This window comes from Plectropomus leopardus, chromosome 8 (genome assembly GCF_026936395.1).
Source record: "Plectropomus leopardus strain MGB_pleo_1.0 chromosome 8, ASM2693639v1, whole genome shotgun sequence".
NCBI classification, from domain to species: Eukaryota; Metazoa; Chordata; class Actinopteri; order Perciformes; family Serranidae; genus Plectropomus; species Plectropomus leopardus.
Genome location: NC_142183.1, coordinates 28,411,926 through 28,437,612, shown reverse-complemented (window position 1 = coordinate 28,437,612; position 25,687 = coordinate 28,411,926). Strand labels below are relative to the sequence as shown.

The window sequence follows — 25,687 nt, the reverse complement described above, 5'->3', positions numbered from 1 at the left end:
TATAATTGCTCTCCTCAGCCACAGTAAGCAGCCAGTGGAGTTACGGCTTCATCCTCTGATCCGTGGAGTGTTCACTTGGAAAGCTTTGCTCCTGTTTGTTAAGAGGGTTGAATTTTGATTGGAGATTAGATAAGCAGTATCCAAATGTGGTTTGACATTTACAGCATGGGAAACACACTGAATATGTTGGTTTTGGTTCACTTTTTTTGATGCCATGGTAGTATTTTGATGCCATAAGTGATCACTACAGCTGTAGTGATCACTTATTGCCAAATGAGGATTAATTACACTTTCACATGTTTTAAAACACGCTGCCAGTTTAGGGCCATGTGAGTTAAGTTATCAGCCAGTCAGTCCCAAAAAAAGTGCTAAAATAAAATCCTCCATGTGGCAGTGATTTGCATTCCACCCACGGCAAACCAATGATTCCCCTCCTCTTACAGGCTCCAGGAACACTAGCTGTGAGCATGAGTATATGAAGACTACATATGAAAATACACCAGCTAGATCAAATGTTGCAAGACATGCTGGTTAAATCTGCCAATAAAGAAAAGACACATTTTTACATCAGTTATTTCATTAGTAAATCACCACAGTAGGAACTGAAAGTGTCAATGTAATTCAAAATTTGGAATGGAAAGATGGCACATGGAGATGTTAGTCAGTGACATTATTTAAACCTACAAGCAGAATCTGGAAAATGGATCATATTTCATTATTTGTCACACATTTGCAAGTTTTAGGTAATCTAATGCACAAAACAACCCTTTAGGTTTGCCATCAGTGAAGTAAAGACAAAGAAAAATGTGCACAGTCGCACCAAAACTCTCGAGGCAATATTGTTATATCTGCTCCACTCTTGGTCTCCTCATATGTGTTCTTATAATCCAGAGTCCTGGCCTCCTCCACATGAAGAGCCGGGGCTCTGAGATTCATTTTCATAGACGTTCGCCAACATCTCCCAGTGTTGTCCCTTTTCCTGTGTAGCCCGCTCCTTTTTCCTGTGGGGCTTCAAACATAGACCCTCAGCGGCAGGCTTACGCTCAGATCTTATTTTCTTATGAATAAAGTAAAAGGCGAAAGGCTAGTATTAATCTGTGCGCTTACAGTGGCTTCACTGTGGCCTCTTTCTCTGGGAGCTCTTCATCTCTCTCACGCTGATCTGCGTGCTCTTGTGCCTTTTTAGGAAGCAGTGACATTGAGACCTTCTTTAAGATGTACGTTGTGATTTCTCTTGCTCACATAAGAGAGAAAAGTACTTTAAATGTGCGCAGATATAAGACACAGATGGCAAACATTTGTCCTTACCTACATCTTTAGGACAAATTGCTGTTATTATTTACTCTGTGGAGGTTTGGGGCATCAGTGGGCCATCATTGTCCTAAGTTTCTCAATTTTTCATGATAAAAATGCTGTGCCTTTTTTGCCACTGCACAGTGGCTGATTGTGGGAATGTAACAACATCCTTGTTGTATTGTATTCATTAATTTTTATCATTCTTGTTATTTTAGGGATCATGCAACTTAACTCCCCAGATGGATCCAAACTGGGGATAGGCCATGGGATCACCCCTGAATGGTGATACTAGCCTTAAAAAATCATCAATATTATATACAGAAATTAAATAGTTTCACAATTTAGTTGCCTAATTTGAGGGTAAGAAATGCTTTATTGAAAATAAGAGTTATTCAATGGAAATCTTCCCTAAAATTCTAAAAAAGTGCGGATCACAAATAACAAATTTGATTGAGTAGGCACAAGTTGTTTCTAAGATACTTACGACACCACCGCTTCAATAAATATGATTTTTTTTTAATTATTAAAATGTGTCCACATCCACAAGTCAACTCAGATTTTCTCCTTTCTTGTTTTAAAGGTCTAGTGTGTATGGTATAGTGGCATCTAGCAGTGAGGTTGCAGAACTGAAACTTCTCCTGTGTGCCAAGTGTGTAGGCGACCAATATTGGCTGATGTGAAAATGCAAATTTTGCCTTTCTAGGGCCAGTGTTTGGTTTGTCTGTTCTTGGCTACTGTAGAAACAACATGGCTGACTCTGCGGAAGAGAACCGCACCGTATGTAGGTATAAACTGCTCATCCTTAAGTGACGAAAACACAGTTCTTTTTTGCAGGTGATTATAAACTAATGATGAAATGATTATGAATATTCTTTACAATTTCTGCCAATAGATGTCCCAAAGTACCACACACTGGACCTTTAATTTGGTCAAAAATGAGTGTTGGGAGTAGTAATTCATTTATTTTGACTGAAGTGAAAATATCAATATCACACTGTAAAAAATACTGTAAATTCTGCATTCCAAAACAGACTTCAACTAAATGTACCTGCCTCAAGAGTATTTATCTATACTGTAAACATACAGTGCATATATTTATATCATCATTAGTTTTAGCTGCTTGATGCTGAGCTAATTTTACTGCCGGGTATCAGTCTCAGTCTCAGTAAAAATATGATATTTTATAGACATGATTACTTGTTTTGATTTAGTCTGCAAAGTGGTAACTACAGCTGTCAGGCAAATGCTCTGGAGTAACAAGTTTAATATTTCCCTCTAAAATATAATGGGGTAGAAGTAATAAGTAACATAAAATGGTAATACTTCAGTACAATTACATCAAACTTCTACTCAAGTACAGGACATGAGTAAATGTATTTAGTTGCTTTTCACCAGTGGCTATATTTGTCCTTATGTAGATCCTTTCACCATTGAAATAGCTACATTTGCATTCAGGTTGGCCTTGTGGGACCATCAGAGATCGTTTGAATTCTAAAGACAGGATCAGGTTTTGTGGCAGTCGTTAGAGAGACGCGTTTAGGACTGCACTTTTTAGGAATCCATCCTTCACCAGCACAGAGGAGAGAGGTAAAATTACAAGCTTCATCCAGGCCTTTTGGACAGCAGCTCCTTTTCCTCATCAGTCCCTTCCTATCATATGAAAGAATATGAGACAGAGAGACAGGACACTGTGGAGAAAACCTGACACAGCTTGCTACCAGGCCAAGCGGCGTATACAGTATCTCTCCGTGCTGTAGAAGGACTGCTCCAGCAGCAGAACCCTGGTGAGGCTCACAGAGAGATGACTCATCAGCGTTTGTTTTGATTTGAACACCCACACCGGAGGAGTTTCCTCTATGTGTGTGTGCGAGGGGGTACGTATCTGCTGGGGTGTGTGCAGACGCAATTGATGTGTAAAGTATGACGCGTAAGGATCTGTGCTTTAACGTGTTAGGCAACCGAGAAAAATGGACTTCTTCTGTGCTCTCCTTGCTGTGTATCCCTCATAAGATCACCCTGTGCTCTCAGGCGTGCAGTATCGGCAGCCTGCTGATGCATACAGTGACATGAAAATGAATAAGGCAGCTCACTTTTCCTGCAGTAATCTCTTTTTTCCTTTTTGTGTGATTATGTATTGGAACAAAAAAATTTAGAAATAAAGGTGTGTGTGACATTTTAGTCTGTGCAGAAGACTGCGAATGACTGAAATCATGAGATGCACAAATATGAATGTGTAGCAGTGGTAAATGATTTGCTCCTCTATTGAAAGAATCCCCTGGATGTTATTTGGCCATTTGAGCATCCTGTGGTGTCCAGAGCCATGTTAACTACCATACCATACTGTGTCCACTGATTTAGTCTCCTGCTGACATGCTAGAGAAGTCTGTGTTGGAAAACACGCGTCCCCTGGCTCTGACTGTGTGCTTGTTGAAGTTTCAGCTGCATTAAAGATTAAAGAGCGTGCCTTATTATGAGGAAACACACACACACACACACACACACACACACACACACACACACACACACACAGAGGAAACTCCTCCAGTCTTAGATTTTCATACACAAAAGAAATTCAGAGATGCATGAGCTGCATATGGATGCATGTGGACACTCAAAAGAACGCACATGCTCACTGAAATACATGGTGTATGTATGTATGTATGCACACTGACACACATGCATAGACACACAAACTCTGGAGCAGCAGCTTTAAGTGGGGCATCGGTAGTCATGGAAACCAGATCTGATCGTGTCGGAGTCACAGCACATGTCATAAGATGGGGAACCAGCAACGCACACAGATGCCCAATCTACATCCTGTGCGCCACGAACACACATTTAGACACATATATAGAGAGGTGCATATACATGCCACACACACACACACACACACACACACACACACACACACACACACACACACACACACACACACAAGCCTCCTCTCCTGTTTTATGGCCCTGAGCAGAGAGAGAGCAGGGACACGCATTCAGAAATGGGGAGGCGCGGAGCAAAATGAAAGAAAGGCTGAGGAGCCTAAGATGGGGGAGGAAACGAGGGAGAGTGCAAGGGGAAGGGTGGGCATGACGGAGAAAGAGGGAGAGAGCACAGAGACGATGGCAGAGCAGTGCGGAGAATGGGAGGATGCAGTGGGCATCATATCAAAGCGCCCGCTCTATCCGGGCGTTCGGACAGAGGGGCCTGTGTGTTTGTGTGTGTGTGTGTGTGTGTTCGTATGTGTTTCCACTGGGTTGATTTTGCACCTGTTGTTCCGGGGGATGCAGTTTTACGAGCACATATATTAACTTGAAGCAAAGTTTCTCAAGCTTTGGGTCAGGACCCCACATGAGATTCCATGATGCACAGACAGGGTCCATGGAGATTTCTGGATATGGCAAAAATTGTGCGAAAATTCACACTCACTGCCCAATTGCTTGGTGCACAAGCCAGCAAATGTTGAGATACCCTTAAAAGATGGACAGTTGCCGGGGTGACAATCTGGAGTTAACAGTCTCTTTCAGTATAACTGTCAACATTACAAAATGAGTTTGTCTTTTTACGCTCAAACCAACAGCTGGATGTTAGAAAAATGTTTCAGAATCATAAAAAAACACATGCGGTTTACTGGCAATCATGGCTCTTGAGTTGTTTTGATTAGCATTCTGAAAATGCCTCCTAAAAAACACATATATCCTGGCAAATATTCTGCATGTTGCATTTGCAGCTTCTCATGTATTTAGTATCAACCACAACTACCTAGCAATAACAATAAAGAAAATCACAGAAGATTGACTGAGGAATCAGTGAAGTGTGTGTACATGTAATAGTATTTCATGCAGATTATTAGCTCAGTTGAAGCACATTCACCAATCACACTGCTCAGAGCCAAAAGAACCAGTATTTTAATGCTTAAAACTGCTTTCACTTTTTTTTGGTCACTTTGGGGCAGTGCAACAAGCAACAAACGACACAATAGATACATCATCAGCTTTTGAATGTAAGCATGACACACATGTTAGTTAGACTTCCAGGAGACACAAAGCAACACAAAGCTGCTTTTACAATGCCATGTGATAATTGCCTTGGCAACCATCTGCATTCAAGAGCAAAGCGTTTTAAAATCACCTGCTGCCGCTATGGTCCTTGGCTGTGCAGGCAGGAGCTCCAGTGAACACTGGCAGAAGTGCAAGCTGGCTTGCAGCTGCATACTGTAGCAAGACAATGGAAATCACTGAAATCACCAAAGATTTCTACATATTTGGATTAACAGTCAGCTGAAGTTTGGTGGAAATGTTATCCCAGGCCCATTTCTTCTGGTTTTCCTTATAAGTTGCTAGCACCATAACTCATCTTCAGTAATTCCATCTGCTTTCTGCCACCATGATAGCCGTTATCGGGTGGGCCAAACGGCGGCAATCACCAAAAGTTCAACAGGTTGAACTCTGGGCAGCAGAGCAAAATGTGTCCACGTGGGCGGCAGCCATTTCATACCCCTTCTTCTGTGTTGGAGACTGCATTCTCTCTGCCGCCTTCCCCTCACTGACATGACTGGAGACAGAGAGTCACAGTGCAGCGGTCTGAAAGCCCCTTTGGAATTTTTGGGTTTCTGTTCATTAGACAAATTAAAATCCAACAATACCTCTTCTTTTGGCTTCGCTTTCCAACTACTGATGATAATATTTGATGTATGTTTAGCAGCTAGATCTCTTTCTTCACCAGCTAGTTGATGCCGTTATTTCATGTTGGTTTGTCAGTAATCACAGCTTTTTTTTGAAAATAGTTAACTGATGTGCTGAGGAACAACACTGCATGAACCAAAACAATGAAAAGTGCTAAAATGTTCCATTGAACTGAACTGCAGAGTGAGGTGATAGTAGTCTGTGGGTCTGTTACTAAGAGAAACCTCTTTTAATCACACAAAGTCATTTGATCCTTTTTTAATAAAAAAAAAAAATAAGTGGAGCAGCTTGAACCCTTTAACACCTTGATTGACATCAGTTTTCTTGTTCTGCATTCCAACACCTTTTACTAGCACGCAAACCTCTGAAACTGGTTACATTTCTTTCAAAATCACAGGGAAAAAAATAAACTTGGCAAGAAATGTCCTGCAAAAAATAATAAAAGTCCACAAGGAAATTATCTAAAAATTAATTGGGGGGCATTATTAGATTTTATAAAAAAATTTAAATTAAAATTTAAAAAAGGAAAAAAAGACCAGAAAACTATATATAATTTTGTTAGAGAAAAAAGTAAACAACTATTTTTTAGCACTTTCTTGAGGTCATTTTCTCTTTGCCTTTATCTTTTTAAAAATGTTTTTCTCTAATTTCTTGATAATTTTTGGCCATTTCTTGTTTAGTTGCTCATCAACCTCTTCCCATGTTTTTGAGAGAAATCAAGACGATTTGCTCGGGTTTTACGGGTTAATGTCAACGTGAGCACATTTACATTACAGTATGGAATTGCTTAGAAAAAAGATGGTGTACTCTGTTGTCCTCTTCTTTTTTCCAGAATTACAGCTGCAAATACATTGAACAGTGTACAATATAGATACTTAGAGCTTGTGAGGTAAAGCTAAAGTTCACGTTAATATATTATAATATCTCTGTGTCTGTAGTCACTTCAGATCTTCTGAGGTCGTTCAGATCCTCAGAGTGGAGCTCAGCCTCTGAACTCCTTGCAGCTTCCTGGTTGACCCTGTTTCCCGTCGTCGTGTTTCTTCAGATTGCCTCTTGACACCTCCCTGCTAGCTGGATTTCAGAGAGGAGGCTGTGGTGCACTTGAAAGCTCATATACCGGGGAGCTAAAATGCCACGGTCTTAAGAATATTCTGTCATGATGTGATGAATATTTCACAGTAAGAATATTTTTAGTGAGCGTTGTGTCTTTGCTTCCCACTCACCGAAGCACTTACTCCAGCTGGAAGCTCACAGATGGGGGGGAGGCAAGGCGACGGGACAGGAGCCTTTGCTGCCTGTCGCCGCTCTCAGCCCAGGCTTTACTCTGACCCAAACATGGTCTCGTAGGAAAACACAGGTTTGACAGTCAGATTTGATGTTAATGGCAAAGCAGCAAAGTAACTCTGCCAGAGTTGTTCAGTTTGAGCCGCATTCAGCTGTAAATGCTCTCTTTTTATTGTGGCCTTCAACAAGCTCTCAGTCAGTGTGTAAAACACATATATAGGCTACAGTATGTGTGTGTAAATATAGTGTGTATGTGTGCTCCTTAGCCTAGCATCAGTGCAGGGACCTGAGGGGCCGCAACTGCTGATCCCTCACTTCTGCTCGGAGGCCTCTCTCGCTCCGGTTGCCTGGCAACCCTCCTGTTTCTGAAGGGGAGGGTTTTATTTTGCTTAAGAAAGAGGAAAAGATTGGAGAGAATTGCATGAAATGTGGATGAAGCTGTCAACATGAAATGCTTGCTCAAGCCTCAGCGCACTGGGATATACTGATGGTCGGGATCATGGGATTCTTCTGTGTTTCTTACAGAGATATTTGAGTTTGGCTAACAAACACATTAGACTATGGCTACAAAACAAGAGAAACAACACAAATCTAGTGCCTTTGCATGAAGGTTGTGGTCCAACAGCGTTAAAAAAATGTAAAGTTTAGAATCGAGGTCTTTTTTTAAGAAGAAGAAATAACAAGAACAAGAAAGATTATTATTTCAGAATTGTGAGTTTTCAAGGAAAAAACAGCTCTTGCTTTTCTGAAATATCATTTCATAAATCAGTTTTTTTTCTGTGAAGAAATCTCCTAATTATAAGATAGAAAGAGATAATAAATAATTTGAATTCAGTTCCAATTGGGTAAAAAATTTGTAAAAAAAAAAAAAAGCCATCAGATTTTGAATCAGGTGTCTCTAAATCTTAATTGTTTTTCATGCAGGAACCAATAGCTTCAAAAAAAGCAGAGGCAGAATGCAGTATTTTTGGAACTAAATCCAAAATACAGGCCAGCCATAGCTGTAGATTTTGCTGTGGAATCTTGAAAATGTCCATTTGCCACAGTATTAGATTACTTTTATTTTAATGAAATTAAAGGTATATCACCATAAAGTTATTCAGAAACCGCACAAATTGGGGCTTAAAAATTCCCCAAAATGCAGGACATGTAGTGTGCCCCCTACAATGTTAAAATGAAACCTACATCCTTGGAACCAGCAATCAAAACCTAGCACTCTTTTGTGGTACTTTTCTCATGTAAAGAGTCTGAAAAAGGCTCTCATTCAACTTAAAGAGGAGCATAGAAAAGAGAAAAAGCACTGAGCCAACTAATTCACAAATCCAAGTATCACAGCAGAAATTACAATGTTGTGAGTACTCTCTGCATGCAGTAATCTTATTATCTCTATCAAAACCGTCTTAGACTGTGGAGGAAAAAACAGGCTGTTGACAATTGACAAATTTATGTTATGAAGAGCTATTCAAAGACTGATATGAAAGCAGTGCCCTGGTTCAGCAAATACTGTTTAATATCAAGCCCTGAATCACAGCAGGAAAAACAATATTTACAGGAAACACATCAGTGCGGCCTGCCTTCAACATATGAGCAGCAGTGACACGGCACACTGTGGAAGCCTGCGGAAGCAAGACTTCAACTATCTGTGGTTAAGCTATAATAAAATATCTTATTCCCAAGTCAGTATGGCTCCCAGGGGAGACTAGCAGCAGCTTACTACTTGATTACACAGAGAGACACTTCTGACATTACTCATGCAAAATTACTTTTTGTGTATTTCAGCCACACGCAGGCTAGGATTTGTTTGACTCTTATTTCACTACATGGCCTTCTTAAGCAAGAGGTCACTTTTATTATTTCCTGCAGATACTCTGAACACAGTAAACAGTCATATGTGAGATGGCTCTTTGGCAGCAGAGAAAAGCATTTGTTGTTGCTTGGCGCAGTCACAACTGCTGCAGATCTTGACTAATCACGTGTACATCATTTTAATATCATCAACTGTCTGGCGAGGTGTAGTGCTGACCAACCTGACCCCTATGTGTTAGTTAGTTTGTGTGTGTTTGCGAGCACCATGTGCTATTTCCAGCTGGCATATGAACTCAGCAGATGAACCCAGATCAGCTGTTTGTCCTCTAGGGGAGGCGTTCTGACTCATCTGATTGGCTAGCAGCTGCGTGTCACAATGTGTATGTACATGTGTGAATGTATTTGTGTCTGTGTGCAGTTCTATGCTTGTGCAAGTGAGAATTCACATGAAACAACAAATCCCATCAGACCTCAAATAGCTGCTACACTGTAAAGTAAGTTGATTTTACTAGGAAACTAGGAAACTGATTGTAGTTGAAGTAAATATGACTATTAATCTTAATTTATGTTTGCTTAATATCTGTTTTTTTATGATAACTTAAAATTAAGTTATATTCACTTGATTTTTTTTGAAGATACTTAAAAATGACAACTTTAATGAAATTAACCCTTTTACATTCTAGCAACTTCAGTAAACATAGTTTACTGTGCTATATATCTGTACTCAGCTGGTTGCAATCTAGAAAATCATATTTGTATTTTCTTTAACATGTTAAGAAAACAGAACTTGCAGATCTCCTAACTTCATCATCAGCAAAATAATCTTCGTCATGATCGAGTTAAGTCAGACTAACTTTGTGTACTGATATTGCTCACACTTAGAAAGAATAAACGGCAGATCTGCAAGTTGTTTTGTTAACATGTTAAGAATATTTAAATATGATTGACTAGTTTGCAGTTGGCAAAATACAGATGTATAGCACAATAAACTTGGTTTACTGAAGTCGCTAAAACTTAGAAAGATAGATTTAATCAAACTTGTCATTTTTGACATAAATTAAGATTTATAGTCATATTTACTTTCCGTTTTTAAGGCAATCAGTTCCAAGATTATTTTGAGTAAGATCAACATAGATTCAGATTTTGCTGTCAACTCCCACTCATCTGTGTTTATGTTGCAGAAGAGGAACAATACAGGGCTTTCCCAAAGGAAGCAAAGGTAGCCAGCCTGGACCTCTTTATATAATTCATAAACTTTATATACTACTGAAGGTGAAGAGAGGGTAAAAAAAGGTGCAACTATTTATGATGAGACACCAGGAAGAGGACTAAAGCGACGACTAGAATAATAAGTGTGAAAAAGTTCATCCACTTTTTCCACCTGCAGAGAATCTTAAATGTGCAGTGAAGATATTACACCGGCATCATTTTGCAAATATAGTCAGATATTGCATTTGCATTATGATGACATAAGCCATAACGTGCCATATTGTACGACACGACTGCTATTAAAAAGTGCTTCCAGAAGGGGAGGCAGGGGTGTAAATGGGGAAGGACAAATGTGAGAGTGGCGGAGGAAATGAGACGGACGTATTGGGTAGATGTAAGAGACTCACCTCCCTTAGGTATGGACATAAAGATTTCCATTTTGAGAAATAGCCATTGCTATTTTTCTTCTCGTGTCTCTCTGATAGTGAGGGTCAGGAGTCACATTTTCAGAGATCAGAGTCATTAGCTGCAGGGCTTTTCTCTCCGCTTCGCCTCCATGCTCCCTGCGTGGCTGTGTCTCTGTATCTATAGCTGCTGGCTATAGCTAAAGAAATCTGCACGTTCAGTCCACTCGTGCATATCTCTGCCAACACTGGCGATGATTTATTATACTACAGTAGACTATTTTCCCACTGTAATAAACATTTTACACTGAAAGGAAAGAAAAACAGCTAATTTGAATATAATGCTGGAATGTAGCAGTGTACTTACTCTCAGTCAAGAATTTGTTTCCAAGAATAATCCTGTAAAAAGAAAAAAAAAGAAAAGAAAAAAACATGCAAAACTGTATAAAATAATGAAATAATTTAGTATAGATTTATTGGTTTGTCTGAATAAAGATAAACTCTGGATATGACAGACAACAATTTAGAAAAAAAGTCTACATACTGAGAAAACAGAATCATGTGTGATCACATAGTAATTATCCACACAATAGAACACAAATTCACAAGTGCTAGTTAGAGCTAGAAAAAATGTCACTTTCTATCAGTTACATACAGTATTGTAGAATAACTAAGTACATTTACATAATGTTTGTACTTGAGTAAAATTTTTAAGAAGTGATTAATGATTACTCATCTCACGGCCGCTCAGATGTATCTTTTGGCCCTTTGGATGGGGCTCAGCCTCTACAGGTCAGGAACCACACCTGTGAAATTAGCTCTATGTAAAAGTGAAAACGTTCACCATTCTTTCTTTACAAAAGTAAAATTAGGAGATAAAGTACAAGTGAAAGTATTGCAGTGAAAATAATAATTCAGTAACAGAATTATTGAAAATATATACTTAAAAGTTCTGTATGTGACATTCAGAGCAGCAACGAACAACAATTTGTTTTGTAAAGATACAGTGGAGCCATGGTGTCCTCAGTAGAGAATGAAGTAAGCCTTCCTATGTGTTTGTTGTATTTCTCTGTTTTTTTGTTGTGGTAAACAGTCCAGCCGTGCATGCATGTTATGGCATGTGAGGCCTGTGTGTGTATCCCCCTGGCTAGTTAAACGCCACCGTCTGCACTGCACTCATACGCCCGCTACTGCAGATATTGGAACAGGGATGCTATAGAAGCGTAACACCCACCGTCCAGTTTCTCCAGGTTAACGTTAGCTCTGTCAACACTGTTGCTGTTGCTAGCGCTGTCTATGGAGTTAGCACTGTTGCTAACTGTTGACTCAGGCACTTCAATGTTGAGAATCGTGTGTAGAAAACCCCGCCTAAGTCTCTGAATCATAGATATGCTCTGAATGTCACATACAGCTCCTTTATAGCATCAGAAGTGAAAGTGCAAGAAAAGGGCCTGTTTGTGTAAAATACCTTAAATATGTGCATATTTGGGTAAATGTACTTAGTTACATTTCACCACAAAAATAAAACTGAAGCAGCTTTATTTTAAAGGCATTTTCAATTTTTTGACATTAGATTAGGGACGCAAGATAATATTGATACGTCATTGGTATCGACCGATATTGGATATCGGCCAACATGCTGATTTGCCAATATAACAAACCAATTTTTTTATTGAAAGAGGGAACATATACAAAACATAAATCCTAAGTTGAAGTATTTTTCTTATTTTGCACAAAGAATGAATATTACTCACATTGAAAAGCATTGTATTTCATGTCTCCATCTGCTGATCACGATAACTTTATGCATAATATGTCGTTAATTCCACTATAAGAGACTTGATGATCACTAAAATTAGGTGGGGAAAAAAGTGGATGTGTCAATATCAGTATCGCTTATTATTCCTAGCTTTGACGTTCAATAGTTTCACCCGATCACAATATCAAAATACATTTGCACATTCTGTGATATGCCTACTTGATTTCACATGATTTCACACATTTCATGTACAAATTCGTTACAGACATTCATGGGTTAAATTGTATTATTGTATGTGAAACACATACTAACATGGGGGATATGAGGGTTTGTCTGTAGGGAATGCATTCCATTAAACAATTTCCACTTGTGTTGCTACAGAGCACAGCCTCTTACCGATGTGTTAGATTTACAATTGCTCTTCTGTGCTGGATGTAACAAGATTGTTTGTCCGTGTCACTCAGAGCAACAGCAGGCTTATATTTTGTCTGTTAGGTCCCATGGCATACCAAGAGCAAGATGCCTCTTGCTCATCCTTTGTAGCGAATGTGTGTGTGGTGACTGTGTTAAGGTGCTACCACACTGTCTGCTCTCTGTCAGCATCGCCTCCCTTGGGCATCAGTGTTTTCCTCACAGCTCCACTCGGCTTTAACAACATGCCTCCACAGAGGCGTCAAGACCCTGAATAACAACAGCAGTTGTAATTGTATTTGTGTGTGCGATTGTGTTCGAAGTGTGTGTTTTGAGGAGAGATGGAGTGTACTGTTCGTGCGTCTCCATGTGTGAGTATGTGTGCATGGATTTGCTTCCTCTCATGCGTTTTTTGCTCTGTGTGTGCTCATTTTGGAGCAGGCTTGTTCATTAGGTCTGTGGGGAGGTTCGCTTTCTGCTGACTTTGTTTGGTTCAAAGCCTGAGGCTCATACTGATCAATAATATCCCGGACCCACCACGTCTATGTGCAGCTGATTGGCCCTCTGCATGGCAGGCAGCCACAGCTTAACAGCGGAAAGTCATACGTCAATATGTTACTCACATCTCTCCAGCTATATTTTGGACACATGCTTAATCACTCAGAATGTGCATGCAATTCAGTTCAAACTTTAAAACCGCTAAAAATGCATTGCTACTATTCCTTTGCATACAAAAATCAGAATGATGTGCAATCATCAGATACTTGAAACCAGCAAATGTATTTTTTAGGTTACAATTTGTAAGAAACCAAAAAAGCACTGATGAAATTTTTGGCTTTAGGCTGGTGTTTAGCTTTCATTTCTATCTGGCGAAATACTTTCGCATTGAGTTTCTGCGTGGGTGTTTGCACTCATGCCTGAAGTCTGTGTTGCAGCTATGTGATCCAGGATTCAGTGTGCAGTGTGACAGACAGGAACTCAAATTTGTATTTCTATCTAATCAATATTTCCCTTATTATATTTTTGTCTCTGCAGTGGCAGATCTAAAACACTAATTAAGCCTACGAACTGTGTTGGGAGTAACTAGTTACGTGTGTTCTGCCTGTGCTCTCCTCAGGTCGACATGTAACTAGATGTAACTAGTTACAGTCATTAAATTACAAAATAAATGTAATTGTAATTAGTTTCAGTTACTGAGAAAAATATTAGATTTCAATTACTAATCAAAATGTTGGTGATTAGCAATTTTATTTTTCTGTAAAAACTTTATTTGTTGAATAAAACATCCATTCTGTTGCCTTAAATCTTTTTGCCTTGCTGTTTTTTTTAGCATAATTTTGGACACCGCGAGCCAGCAAAGCCATTGAGCACAACATTTATGCACTTATGTTTTTAATTTTTTTTCAGTTTTATTGCCCTGTTAAAAACAATTTTTGGAAAAGTTATCAAAAAGAAATCAAATGTAATAAGTTACACACCTTTGATGAAATAATTAAAATAGTAATATAACTTATTATATTTTTTACAAGGTAACTTGTAATATATAACCTATCACATTTCAAAAATAATCTTTCCAACACTACCTATTACAATGTCTTGTTTTTTTGGCTAAGGCTGGCCAGCAGGGCCCTCATATATAGTGGTAGCACCAGCAGTGGCTAATCTGCATCTGTCTGTGCTCTCCTCAGGTCTGGATGACTGTCTCCAGCAGTACGTGAAGAGTTTCGAGCGGGAGCAGATGGGGGGAGAGCAGCTGCTGCACATCACCCATCAGGAGCTGGAGGAGCTGGGTGTCACCAGAATAGGACATCAGGAGCTCATCCTGGAAGCTGTCGACCTCCTCTGTGCGCTGGTCAGTCAACCTCTGCTACCTGCTGACACTGTTTCTCTCATGCAGGTCTTGGATGTGTGTGTTATTGTGTGTTTCAGTGTGCTGTAGGGTTGATCAGATACACTGAATTGGTGTGAGACTACCATGGAGCCCAAAAAACGGATAGATGGCAGTAAAAGGTTATCAAACACCTCAAAAATAGAACTGAATATGTTGCTTATAGTACTTTGTGAGTGTTAGCTTGCTAATTTTACTTGCATTAACATTGTAAGCAGAAATGTTTTAGCTACTGTTAGGTGATGCAGCAACAGCATGCAGTGCAGTATATATATTGTATATATACTATTAACATTACAGGCACTGGCTGGTGTAGAATTATGAAGAACATTAGCTTTGGCCAGGCCAGGTAGTTAGCTGAAAATGCTGGTGCTCAGGGTATTTAGCTAGCAGTGTTTTCCGTTAAACCAGCCAAAAAGTCAGATTTATTACTCCACTGATATTTGTCATTGGGAAAATTTTTTAAAAAATGGCAAAATTTGCTCTTTTAGTCAAAACTCTCAAACTTTGACACATGAATGTACACCATTGACCAATGGCAACATCTTGACAGTGCAGACCTTACAGAGAGTGGAGAGAGTCAAAAATTGAAGATGCTAATGTTGCTGCATCTTTTACCTTTATTAAACCCTCCTATGTCAGAGTATGAACTCCCATATAGAGTAAGAATGGCTTGCAGACAGTTAAATAAGAGTAGTCAATGGTACAAATGCAACTCAGATTAACTGTGTGAATTTATATTTCTGTTAGCACTTAAAAAGAAAATGCCAGGGGGGAATAAACAGCACGGTACAGAGAAAATACCAAGCGCTGGAGGCTAGCTAGGCTGCTCTCAGCTGGTTCACATGTTAGCGGTTAGCTTGCCAGCCAATGCTGATTCAAATAACAATTATGCTTATTTTAAACAGTTATGATTGTGCAAAGCAGCTGCTTGTTTTTAGACAACATTTGACCTTTGACAATGTTGTCTTCTTTTAGAAAAACATAGAAGATATCAAAGAAAGCATTGTCTTGGTATTGTACTGTAGTGTCTGAAAAGTTTAAGCCATGCACATCCTTATTCACTATATTCACCATCAGTGATTTGAAATTATACTAAGTAAGTTATAAAGAGGATTAATCAAACAAAGTAAAACTATGATAATTCTGGCTCTGTTTGCCAGAATAACCTTGAAGGAGCTGTGACGTATAGAGCATATTTAAAATTCAGAGTCTGAGCAGGAATTACCTGTGCACGGCTATTAACTTTGATGTGGCTGAGCTGGCAGCTTGCAGCTAACAGTGCCAACAGCGTGAATAGTGTCAGTCACACCAACATTGCTGACAGAGTGAACAGTGTTAACACAGGCGAGAACCGAAAGGTGGGCACTATGACAATGTCCTTCTGCCAAATAGGGCCGGGATGACATTATCAGTGATAACTGTATGAGTCTGTGCAGAGACAGTGGGACGCACTCAAACACAGAGTGACTAACTTGCACTAATATCCATTTCCCACCAAAATTAGCACATGCATGCAGGTTTTTTAAACACAGGTAAATCTGCTAAAAATAGGCAATAGGCAGCTTTCCCATTGCCAGTGGAGCAGAGCTTGTACACAGCTTTGTAGCAGATGGGCATGTGTGTTTGTGCAACATCACAGACAGAATGGAGAATAGGTATCGAAAGAGTTCTGTGAAAACCTTTCGGTGGTTACTCTTTATGTATCTCTTACTTACTCAGTCTCTCTGTCAAACTCGATGCAGACTAATTTGGACTGATGTTGCAGCGATGTTAAGGAGGAGACAGATGGTAATTTGTGTCGGAGCATCATTGCATCTCGCAGGTTAAGGAGCTGAAATTAGTGCATTCACCTGAGTGTTGTGTTCCCATCAATGCCAATTTGTGCCAGGGGTGATGAATACCTGTGGCTACTTCAGAGCCATTTGACCCAAGTGTGAATGCCAATTGTACATTTTCCCATTGCATGAAAAAGCCAGATGTTAGAGGGTGTAAGCTGGTTTTCTGTGTAGTGGCAATGAGGCTTTACGCATGCCGAGACGCACCATTTACTGCAACAAAGAACAAAGAAGCTCAGATTACAACAAACACAGAGAGGTAACGTAACTTCATTTTCTGCCCAGGACGCCATTACTCTACTATACCTTTACATCGCAGATTGCTGCTATATAAATATTCTGAATGTCGTATACAGCACGTTTAAGACCAGTTCTGAGTAAGAATAGTTTTTCTTCATATAACTGCCGAAGAAAGTCTCACAGGTAGAAAGATTTATGTTTTGAGTGATGTTTATGTCCCCCCAACAGTTGCTGATATTGGCTCAAGAAATGGCTAGAAAAATCCTCCATCATTTGGGCCCTGCTTCGTGTGTACTCACTCGGTCACTGCTGACTGTATGTGCAGTGGCCCTGCTCAGGATTAGGGAATTAGGGGGAATTAGGTGCTACTCTCCCAGAGAGAGAAAGAGACAGAGACGTAGGGAGAGTGAGAGGGAAAGAGAGAGGAAGAGGAGGAGAGAGAGTATGTAGAAAGAGTATGCAGGATGCACCTTATCTCCCAGGCACACATGGCTGGATTAGTCGGGGCTGTTTGAATGTGTGTGAGAGTGTGTGTTTGTGTGCGCACATGCTTGTGTGTGTGCTCATCAGCGGCTCTTCTCATTCAAACGTTCCAGCATGGGAATGAGTGTCCCAGAGCAGCAATCACCATATGTCCTGGAACTGGACACACACCACACACATACAAGATGTATCACTAAACATGCTGCTGTGAGTCGTATTAAAGGATAATTACAGTTTATTACAACTCAGGTCTTACACCTTGTAGTTTCAGTGATCATTCCTAGATACATTAACACTGATCGCCCAGTTGAGAAACATCAGCATCCGAGAAAGAAACTTTTAATCTTTACCCAAGTTGCCATAGGTGTGTGCGCTCACATCTTTCATGTGCAAAAAGGGATTATTACAGGCATTTTGGCTATGCTCACTTGTGGTTTAGATAATCTGGCTAAACTGCTGGCTGGTTTACAACTTGTCTGATCATGCCACTGTTCATTTATCACATTGTTAGATTTTGTTGTTGGGAAGTTGCAGTGTTTTTCAAGATCTCAGCAATTACTTTGGTAGTACAATGTGTAAAATGTTTTCATAATTAATAGAAATAAAGGCCAAAACTACTACGGTAAGACCCCAATTATAATAAATCAAAATTATCCTTTAAAATAGCTTCGGGAAAGCAATTCTCAACTGACTTCGTAACTCTCATTAACTGTAGTCTCCAGGTAACAAAGCGACACAGCTTAACCTGTAGAAACTGTGAATATTTGGATAATAAAGTACAATTCACTGTCGTCAGCAATATAATCCATCATGGGGAAAGCAAAACCCTGTTCCCCTGGCTCAACTTTTATGACTTTCTGGTCTTTCAGCAGTAAAAAAGGGGGAGCTTCTGTGGCCCTGGATCAATGCAAGTTTCAAGCGCTGACTGAGCTTTCAGTCTCGCTGTAAATGTGGAAAAGTCCCCTCTTTTATGCCTATGCAATCGAGTTTTTGCCCCCAGCATCTATGCTAAGTAGGTTTCTGTGGGTGCAGTGAATTTTCAGCAAGATGTGCTGGGGAAACAGGCATAGCTTTAGAATAAAGTGACTGCTCATCCCAAAATCTGAATTGAAAGACATTCATAAATGACATAGACATACGTGTCATTGTTTCGAAGTGACATAAAAAGTTTAGAAACATCAATTTAGTTTAACTTACAACAAAAACACCACAGAAGGAAGCAAATACACATTTTCTTTCTCAAGCTGTTATTCAGTGTGAGCTGTAGAAGCCATGCTACAGTTTCAAACTGAGATATTAATTATTGCAATAATTAATTGCGAGTATGACAATTTACCATTCTCATACACTTAGACAGCTAACATACTGTGCACAGAGGATTTCTATAATAAAATAATAAGAAACTGCTCAATTAATGTCTATGTATTATCTTATAAAAAACTTCTTGTGCAGATAGATGATTCATTCTTTTCACTTATCTCTTTGCATCTCATAAATTGTATCTAACTGGAATCTGGTAGAGTCCTGCTCATCCCATTTTATGAAATATCACACAAATTGTTACTTTATTCCGCATCCTCTGGGACAACTGATGAGAAATCATCCAGAAAAATGTGTCAGTATGTGATTGAAAAAAGTCCTCATTGGGTAGCTGTGTTCAATGTCTTATTCTTGTGATAAGAAATGGTCTGAAGCTCAATTCTGAGGCTGCGCTTGAAAAAGTTTTTTATGTAAATAATAAGTATAGCAACTTCTGATCAACTCATATTCATTTTAGGCTTAGAATCCTCTGGTTAGACACCACCCACTTTCTTTTTATACTCTGTCCATTAGTACAGATACGCAAACAGAAACTTCGGTTGAATGAACAGATACAGACACACATAATGGTGTTCTCTGCTTTTTACATTCAAGCTGTCTTGATGGTGTCCCCCAAGGTTCTTTTTAGAGCCACTTTTTTTTCTATATGATGTATCGTGCTAGCCTGAGCTTTAGTTTCATCAAAGGTCTAATAATCAGTTTAATTTAATAATATTAAGAAATGCTAATCTATTAGGATTAAACTCATTTCATCCATGCATTTGATTACAAAAATAAATGGCAACATTCAGTTTCTACAATGTCACATTTCTTCAGAGCCATAGGACAGGCATCATTTTCTACTGACCTCACAAAAGGCAGAGTGACCTTCTGTGCAGCTCAGCAGTCTGTTAGGGCTAACACACACACACACACACACACGCACACAGAAGAACACATTCATGTCGTTCAGGAAGTTAGCAGAAGTTATTTATCAATTCAACTTTCATATGTCTGGAGCACCTCGAAGAAAACTCTTGCAAACAGACAGAAGATACAGTATATATATATTTTTAAAAATCAGCTTAAGTCTTCAAAACGTAACAACTCTGAAATCTTGGCATAACCCAAAATAATAATTAGGTAGCTTTTATTATGTTTGGATCTATGTCCCAGTTCCTCTTTTGTTCTGCTTTTGTTCAGAGAAAATGATTCATGCCATCATCTCTCCCTGTTACTCTTTCAGAGCAGATGAGTCAGCTTTCTATGTTGGTTCCTTTTCAATGCTACCCTGTGTGACTCCAAATTGATTTTAAAATCCTGGTGGTTATGTGAAAGTTATTAAATACTTGACCAAAGTTTATATTTCTGGTCCTTTTTATCTTCATTTCAGTGAGAGTCCTCAGATATTCCATGTAGGAAAGCACACATGAATGTTGAATGTTGGGTTTGTCCCTTTATTAACCCCTCCACTCACCCCTACTTGTGCCCTTGTTTGGTTTGCATGTATGTGTGTGTGCATGCATGTTTGTCTCTGAGTGACCTTAGTCTTACATTTCTTACCATTTTTAAATGTTTTGTTTTTGGTACAGCACTTTGGTTGATGGTCTTGTATTTTCTTTTGCTTTTGTGTAGTTGTTGATTGCTCAGAGGTAACACTGTCTGGATTAAAACACTTTGTTTTAAACAGTCCCATAAAAAAGGCCATTAAAAACAGATCAAACCATGTTCAGCTTCATAATTTGTATTCTGTTTTTCAGTGGCTGAAAACAGCTTTTTTATTATTTTAGCTCCTTATTTGAACTGTAAATGGATGTTTGTTAAAACCAAGGGGAAAAAAAACATTAATTTCATTTTGCTTTCAGTTGTAGAAAATTGTAGCTGGCCTTGTTTAGGGGTAAACAGGCAGCGAAAAATCCCAAATTCTCTCATTATACAAAACTCATATACTTGAGTTGAGCAGCAGATCTTCCAAGCTGAGAGCAACACAAACACAATCAGTATTCTCTTGATTAATAAAGGTTTGATACCACTTTGATACTTACATTTTGGTGCAAGTTAAAGTACAGTGGAGCATTGCGAATTAATGCTTGTACTATTGAAAATGCAATGATTAAATAAATGGTGAACTCTCCCTTTTTAACCTAAAAATGTCATCAACAGTGTTCGAGTGCGATTCTGCGAACAATGGTAGAATTATCAGCATAGAGGAGAGGCCACTCCACACATGGCTGCTATGGCAACTGCATCGACACGAAGGTGGAGGGAAGGGGAGGGAGGGTTGCTTAATGGCATCGCCCTCTTATTGTATTGATTTGACACACACATGCATGCGCAGCTCAAATTGTTTCTCCCTCTTTCTCCACACAGACAGTCGACACAGGGCATTATTCCCCCGCTTCATCTCAGCACTCTGTCCCCTGGAGAGAGACGCACACAGCTTTAGATCGAATCATAGGACAGGCTAATTACAGCTGTGCAAACATGTGTGGCTCCAAGTTCATGTATACATTCTCACAGAATACAGAAGATTATACAGAACGCAGTGCATGACCCAGTTTCAGAGAGATGCATAGCTGGGTGCTCTCTCGTCCTCTCTCTCCCTCTTGTCTTCTGTCTCTTTAGTTCCTCAATTCCCTCTCTTTCCCTCTCTCTCTCTCTGCTGCCACTGTGAAACCCTCTCTCCTTTGTAGTCACTGTGGTCGTGACTGTGTAGAAGAGATCTAGAGGCAGAGGAGGAATAGATACGTCTAGCTAAGCCTGTGCATCTGACGATACAAGGGTGTGTGTGTGTATGTGTGTGTGTGTGTGTGTGTGTGTGTGTAGCCTTTGTGTCAGCAGGAATCAGGCTCTGTCAGGCAGGACATGACTGGAGGTGCCTTGGGACACTGAGCGCAATGTGGCTCAGTGGGTCTGTGTGTGTGTGTATGTGTGTGTGTGTGTGTGTGTGGGTGTGTGTGTATGTGTGTGTGTGTGTGTGTTTATTTAAAAGGGTCACAGTGCAGTAATGGGCTACTCAACCAGCTTTTGTGTTCTTGTATTAGTGTGCAGAGTGGCTGTTATATGAAAATGCTAATGGATATTCAGATATAGCATTTTTTATTTTAGTTCATTCCACTGAGATCAACCATCTGTGGTTAATGCACAATAGATACTTACTCTGCTCAATCTCTAAAATTTGCAGAAAGGTTATGCTCAGTTAGACAGATTAAAGTATATATGTGTAAGTTATATTGCATGTATTCCAAAATGTTCCATGTTACTTTTTCTTTTGTTTTTTGATACATAAAGGGTTTTTATAAACCTGTATTTCAGCGTTTTGGGAAATCTCTTGCTCCCTGAGAGTAAGATGAGAAGATCAATGTCTGTTTTATGTTTGAGAGCGGTATCAATTCTCTCATCTAACTCTCGGAAATATTCCAAACTGGTAAACTATTTCTTTAACCTTTGATCAAACAAATCATTGCCAAAAGTCAATCTTCAACCTCTGACTTCTAGCATAATGTCGACACAGCAGCATGTCAGCAGCAGCAGTTTGCATTCAAGAACAGTATTTAATGCCTGACAAATATACTGTATAGTATGTGATTGTAGTTCTAAAATGAGTCCCTCTGTTTTGCTCCCAGAATTACGGTCTAGAGACAGAGAACCTGCGGACTTTGTCTCACAAACTGAATGCATCCGCAAAGAACCTCCAGAACTTCATCCTGGGCCGGCGGAGGGGCGGCCACTATGATGGACGAGCTTCCCGGAGGCTACCCAATGACTTCCTCACCTCGGTGGTGGATCTGATTGGTGCAGCCAAAAACCTACTAGCCTGGCTCGACAGGTAGCATCCACACCTGAGACTGTACAGTAAATTTAGAAATTTTACCTTAAGGACAATATCCCCATATTTTTTCAGTTTGGGTTTCTACTAGAACATGTGTACATCCTTTAATGTAATAACACGCTTAATTTTTCTCATACTGTCTGCCTGAATATACCTGTATTTACCCTCTGGCTGAAACTGTCTCTTTAAGCCCCCTCTCAAAAAAGCCTGGTCTGCTCTGATTGGTCTGATTATGTTTCTGGGTCTTCTACATCTGAACTCTCGGTGCCTGTGCACCATCAATGCAGCCAGATGAATGGCTGTAATAACATTGTAGCATCACTCTCTATCTTTGATATGAAGTCACAATTTTTGTTTACAATAACTTCCTGGTAGAAAAACTCTGCATCACCCACATAAAATAAAAATGACACTGGGTAGACTTTGCTTCTATGGGTTAGTTTTCAGCCAGCTAAAAAATCCAACTTAAAAAATCAATATCCTTTTAAGTGTACACTTTATTTGGAGTATTTTTACTGCTTTACCTTGCTGTCAGACAGCTTTCTCTGACGGGGAACTGAAGCCCTTATCGCAAAGCCACCAGACTCCATTGACAAAAACTGTAACTTTAGAACATGGGAATTGCTGGTCCACCGTTGCCTCGATCAGATAGTGTGTACATTTACAGTACAGTACATGATTCTCAATATAATGTACCCTTACACCTTTACTGATTTTTTTTAATGGCTAAAATATGTTTTACTGGGGCCCTATCCACAGCAGTACATTGTTTAGCTTCTGTGTAGTTTTGATTTATGAAAGACACTAGCAAAGCAACAAAGTACATAAAATAAGCACAGCAGAAGCGTCAGATAAAGGTCAGATCACTGTGTTTTAACTATATATCTTCAAACATTTCATTTAAAGCTGAAAATGACAAAAATAAAAACGTTGCTGATTTCACGTATCGCCACAATTGTAATCAATTACCAGTTGTCATCCTGGAAGTGATTGTTGTTGTTAGCATGATGTCACGGTGATTTGGTCCATAGATCATTTCACTGGAATCACATTACTAGGCAACAGCTTGGGTCTGTGTTTATTTCCTGTTACCTGATGTCATTCACATACACTGCAAAACATTTCAACAGGAAATACAAAGGGCCCAACTAATATGTAACAGTCTATATAGAATAGTTGTGACATCACAGCTTCACAGGAGTCCTGACGGCTTGTTTAAAGGCGCAGTTTCTGAATACGGACTGTGTGCATTTCTCTGTGGATTGAGAATTTTTGATATTTTCACAGTTTTTATACCTGCTTTATATTTTAAAAAAAAGATATGAAAATCTGACTTTTTACAATATCGGACCTTTCACTACACAGGGCAAACTAGGCTGTGGACAAAATAATGGAAACATCTTACGATCTACCCATGCAAAGTTTCAACAAAAGTGGAACATAATAAACTTGTACTGTGGGGCTGCATTATATGATTAGGTTTTCCCTTTATTTTTATGTCTTGTACAGTAACACAATTCATAGATTGGTAAGGAAGGCTGTTTTTTCTGTGGTTATCATGAAATTAGATCACCTGATGGTACCATATGAATCTGAAAACACATACAAATAAAGCGATGCTGGGCTTAGATCCCTGGGTTGCACAGCCTTCTGGCCATGATATAAAACCAAATATTGTTGTTTGTCTTTATCATTTGCTCATGTGCTCTGAGAGGAGCAGAGAATCGTTTTTATTGCTTTCTCTCTTACTGCCCGATCACAGCTTTTAAAAACACACTGTTGGCAAATAAACTAACGGAACAAAACAAAATAAAAAGAGCAATATATAAAAAAAAAAATCACTTCTTCAAAATATAGTAAGGGAATCCACTTTTTTAATAGAATGACCAAATATGCTTTGCTCACATTCATTAAAGTGTGATTCTGAGACCTGTTTTACCCTGGAGGAATAAACTCCATACTCCACTTCCAGACTGGAGCGTTTGATGAAAACAGTAACAAAATGTAGAATAAGATGACCAGTATCCAATGTTCTACAAAAGTTCTCCATGTTTTTAATGTCTGCGATGCATTTGTCAGCTGTTCAATTCAATATATTTCTAAAGTCCATCACAAATCACATTTTGCCTCAAAGGGCTTTACAGCACACAACATCCCTCTGTCGTTGGACCCTCACAGTGGATAAGGAAAAAGTCCCCCTTAAACAAACTTTTAATGGGGAAAAATGGTTGAAACCTCAGGAAGAGCAATGAGGATGGGTCCCTCATATTGTGTGTACAGAGCAGAACAATTCAATAAAATTACAGAAATCCATATGACAGGATGGTTCATACAGAGAGAGATGCACAGCGAGAGAGAGAGATGCACAGCATTAACAATAATAACAAAAACAGCTATAATAATAATAGAGATATGAATAATAATAGTAGTATATTATAGTGTATGTGTTATATGTATCAATCAGTCTTACATGTATGATGATTGTTGAAGTATGTCTAGTAGTAGCAGCAGTTGTAGTCTACATCAGGCAGGAGCTCAGTATATCATAGGACATTAGTTTCCAACTGATCCAGCCACGGGGTTCAGATTTCTCCCCAGTCATTAGTTCAAGATCTACACACAGTAGATGAATTACCACATATATACAAAATGTAAACAACATGTTGGCTTACATCACAATGAAATGAAACATATTGCAACAATAAACAGAAACAGCACTTCCAAATAAAATCTGTGTTGGAAATTCATTATAATTAAAAAAAAAAGAAAAAGTGTGGGTTTTAAAAAAAAAAAAACAAACACAAAAAGAACTTATTCACGAGTCACTTGCAGTCCATTCACAATGGACTCGGACCCACATGTGGAGTACGACCCACCAGTTGGGAACCACTGTCGTAGGAAATCCCCTAGCAGACAAGGACTATATCAGCCTAACTAGGGGCTGGTTCAAGGCAAACCAGAGCCAGCCCTTACTGTATGCTTTCGATTATGATACAAAACTCTGTATTTTTGTGTGTCTTTTTCAGGTCTCCATTTGCCAGCGTGACAGAGTACTCATTACTGAAGAACAACATTGTGCAGCTCTGCCTAGAATTAACCACCATCGTACAACAGGTGCGTCATGAACAGACAGGATGCATGTGTCACACAATCCATTACGTCCATATATATTCATGACACTGATACAATAATGGTCATTATTTGTAATAGCAAGAGCAAAACTAAAGTGTGTTTGGACTGGGACCGTCAATACTTTCAT

General features: G+C 39.2%; 1 protein-coding gene across 8 annotated transcripts in view; it reads left to right on the top strand.

The window, feature by feature from the left end:
* Window positions 1–25,687, top strand: part of LOC121947993 (connector enhancer of kinase suppressor of ras 2) — an 80,389-nt gene that overhangs the window by 1,506 nt on the left and 53,196 nt on the right. For all 8 annotated transcript variants that reach the window (XM_088081319.1, XM_088081321.1, XM_088081318.1 and 5 more), the window contains exons 2-4: window positions 14,537–14,700; window positions 22,223–22,425; window positions 25,455–25,542. In XM_088081319.1, the coding sequence (XP_087937445.1) occupies window positions 14,537–14,700; window positions 22,223–22,425; window positions 25,455–25,542 (455 nt within the window). The remainder of the gene's footprint in view (window positions 1–14,536; window positions 14,701–22,222; window positions 22,426–25,454; window positions 25,543–25,687) is intronic.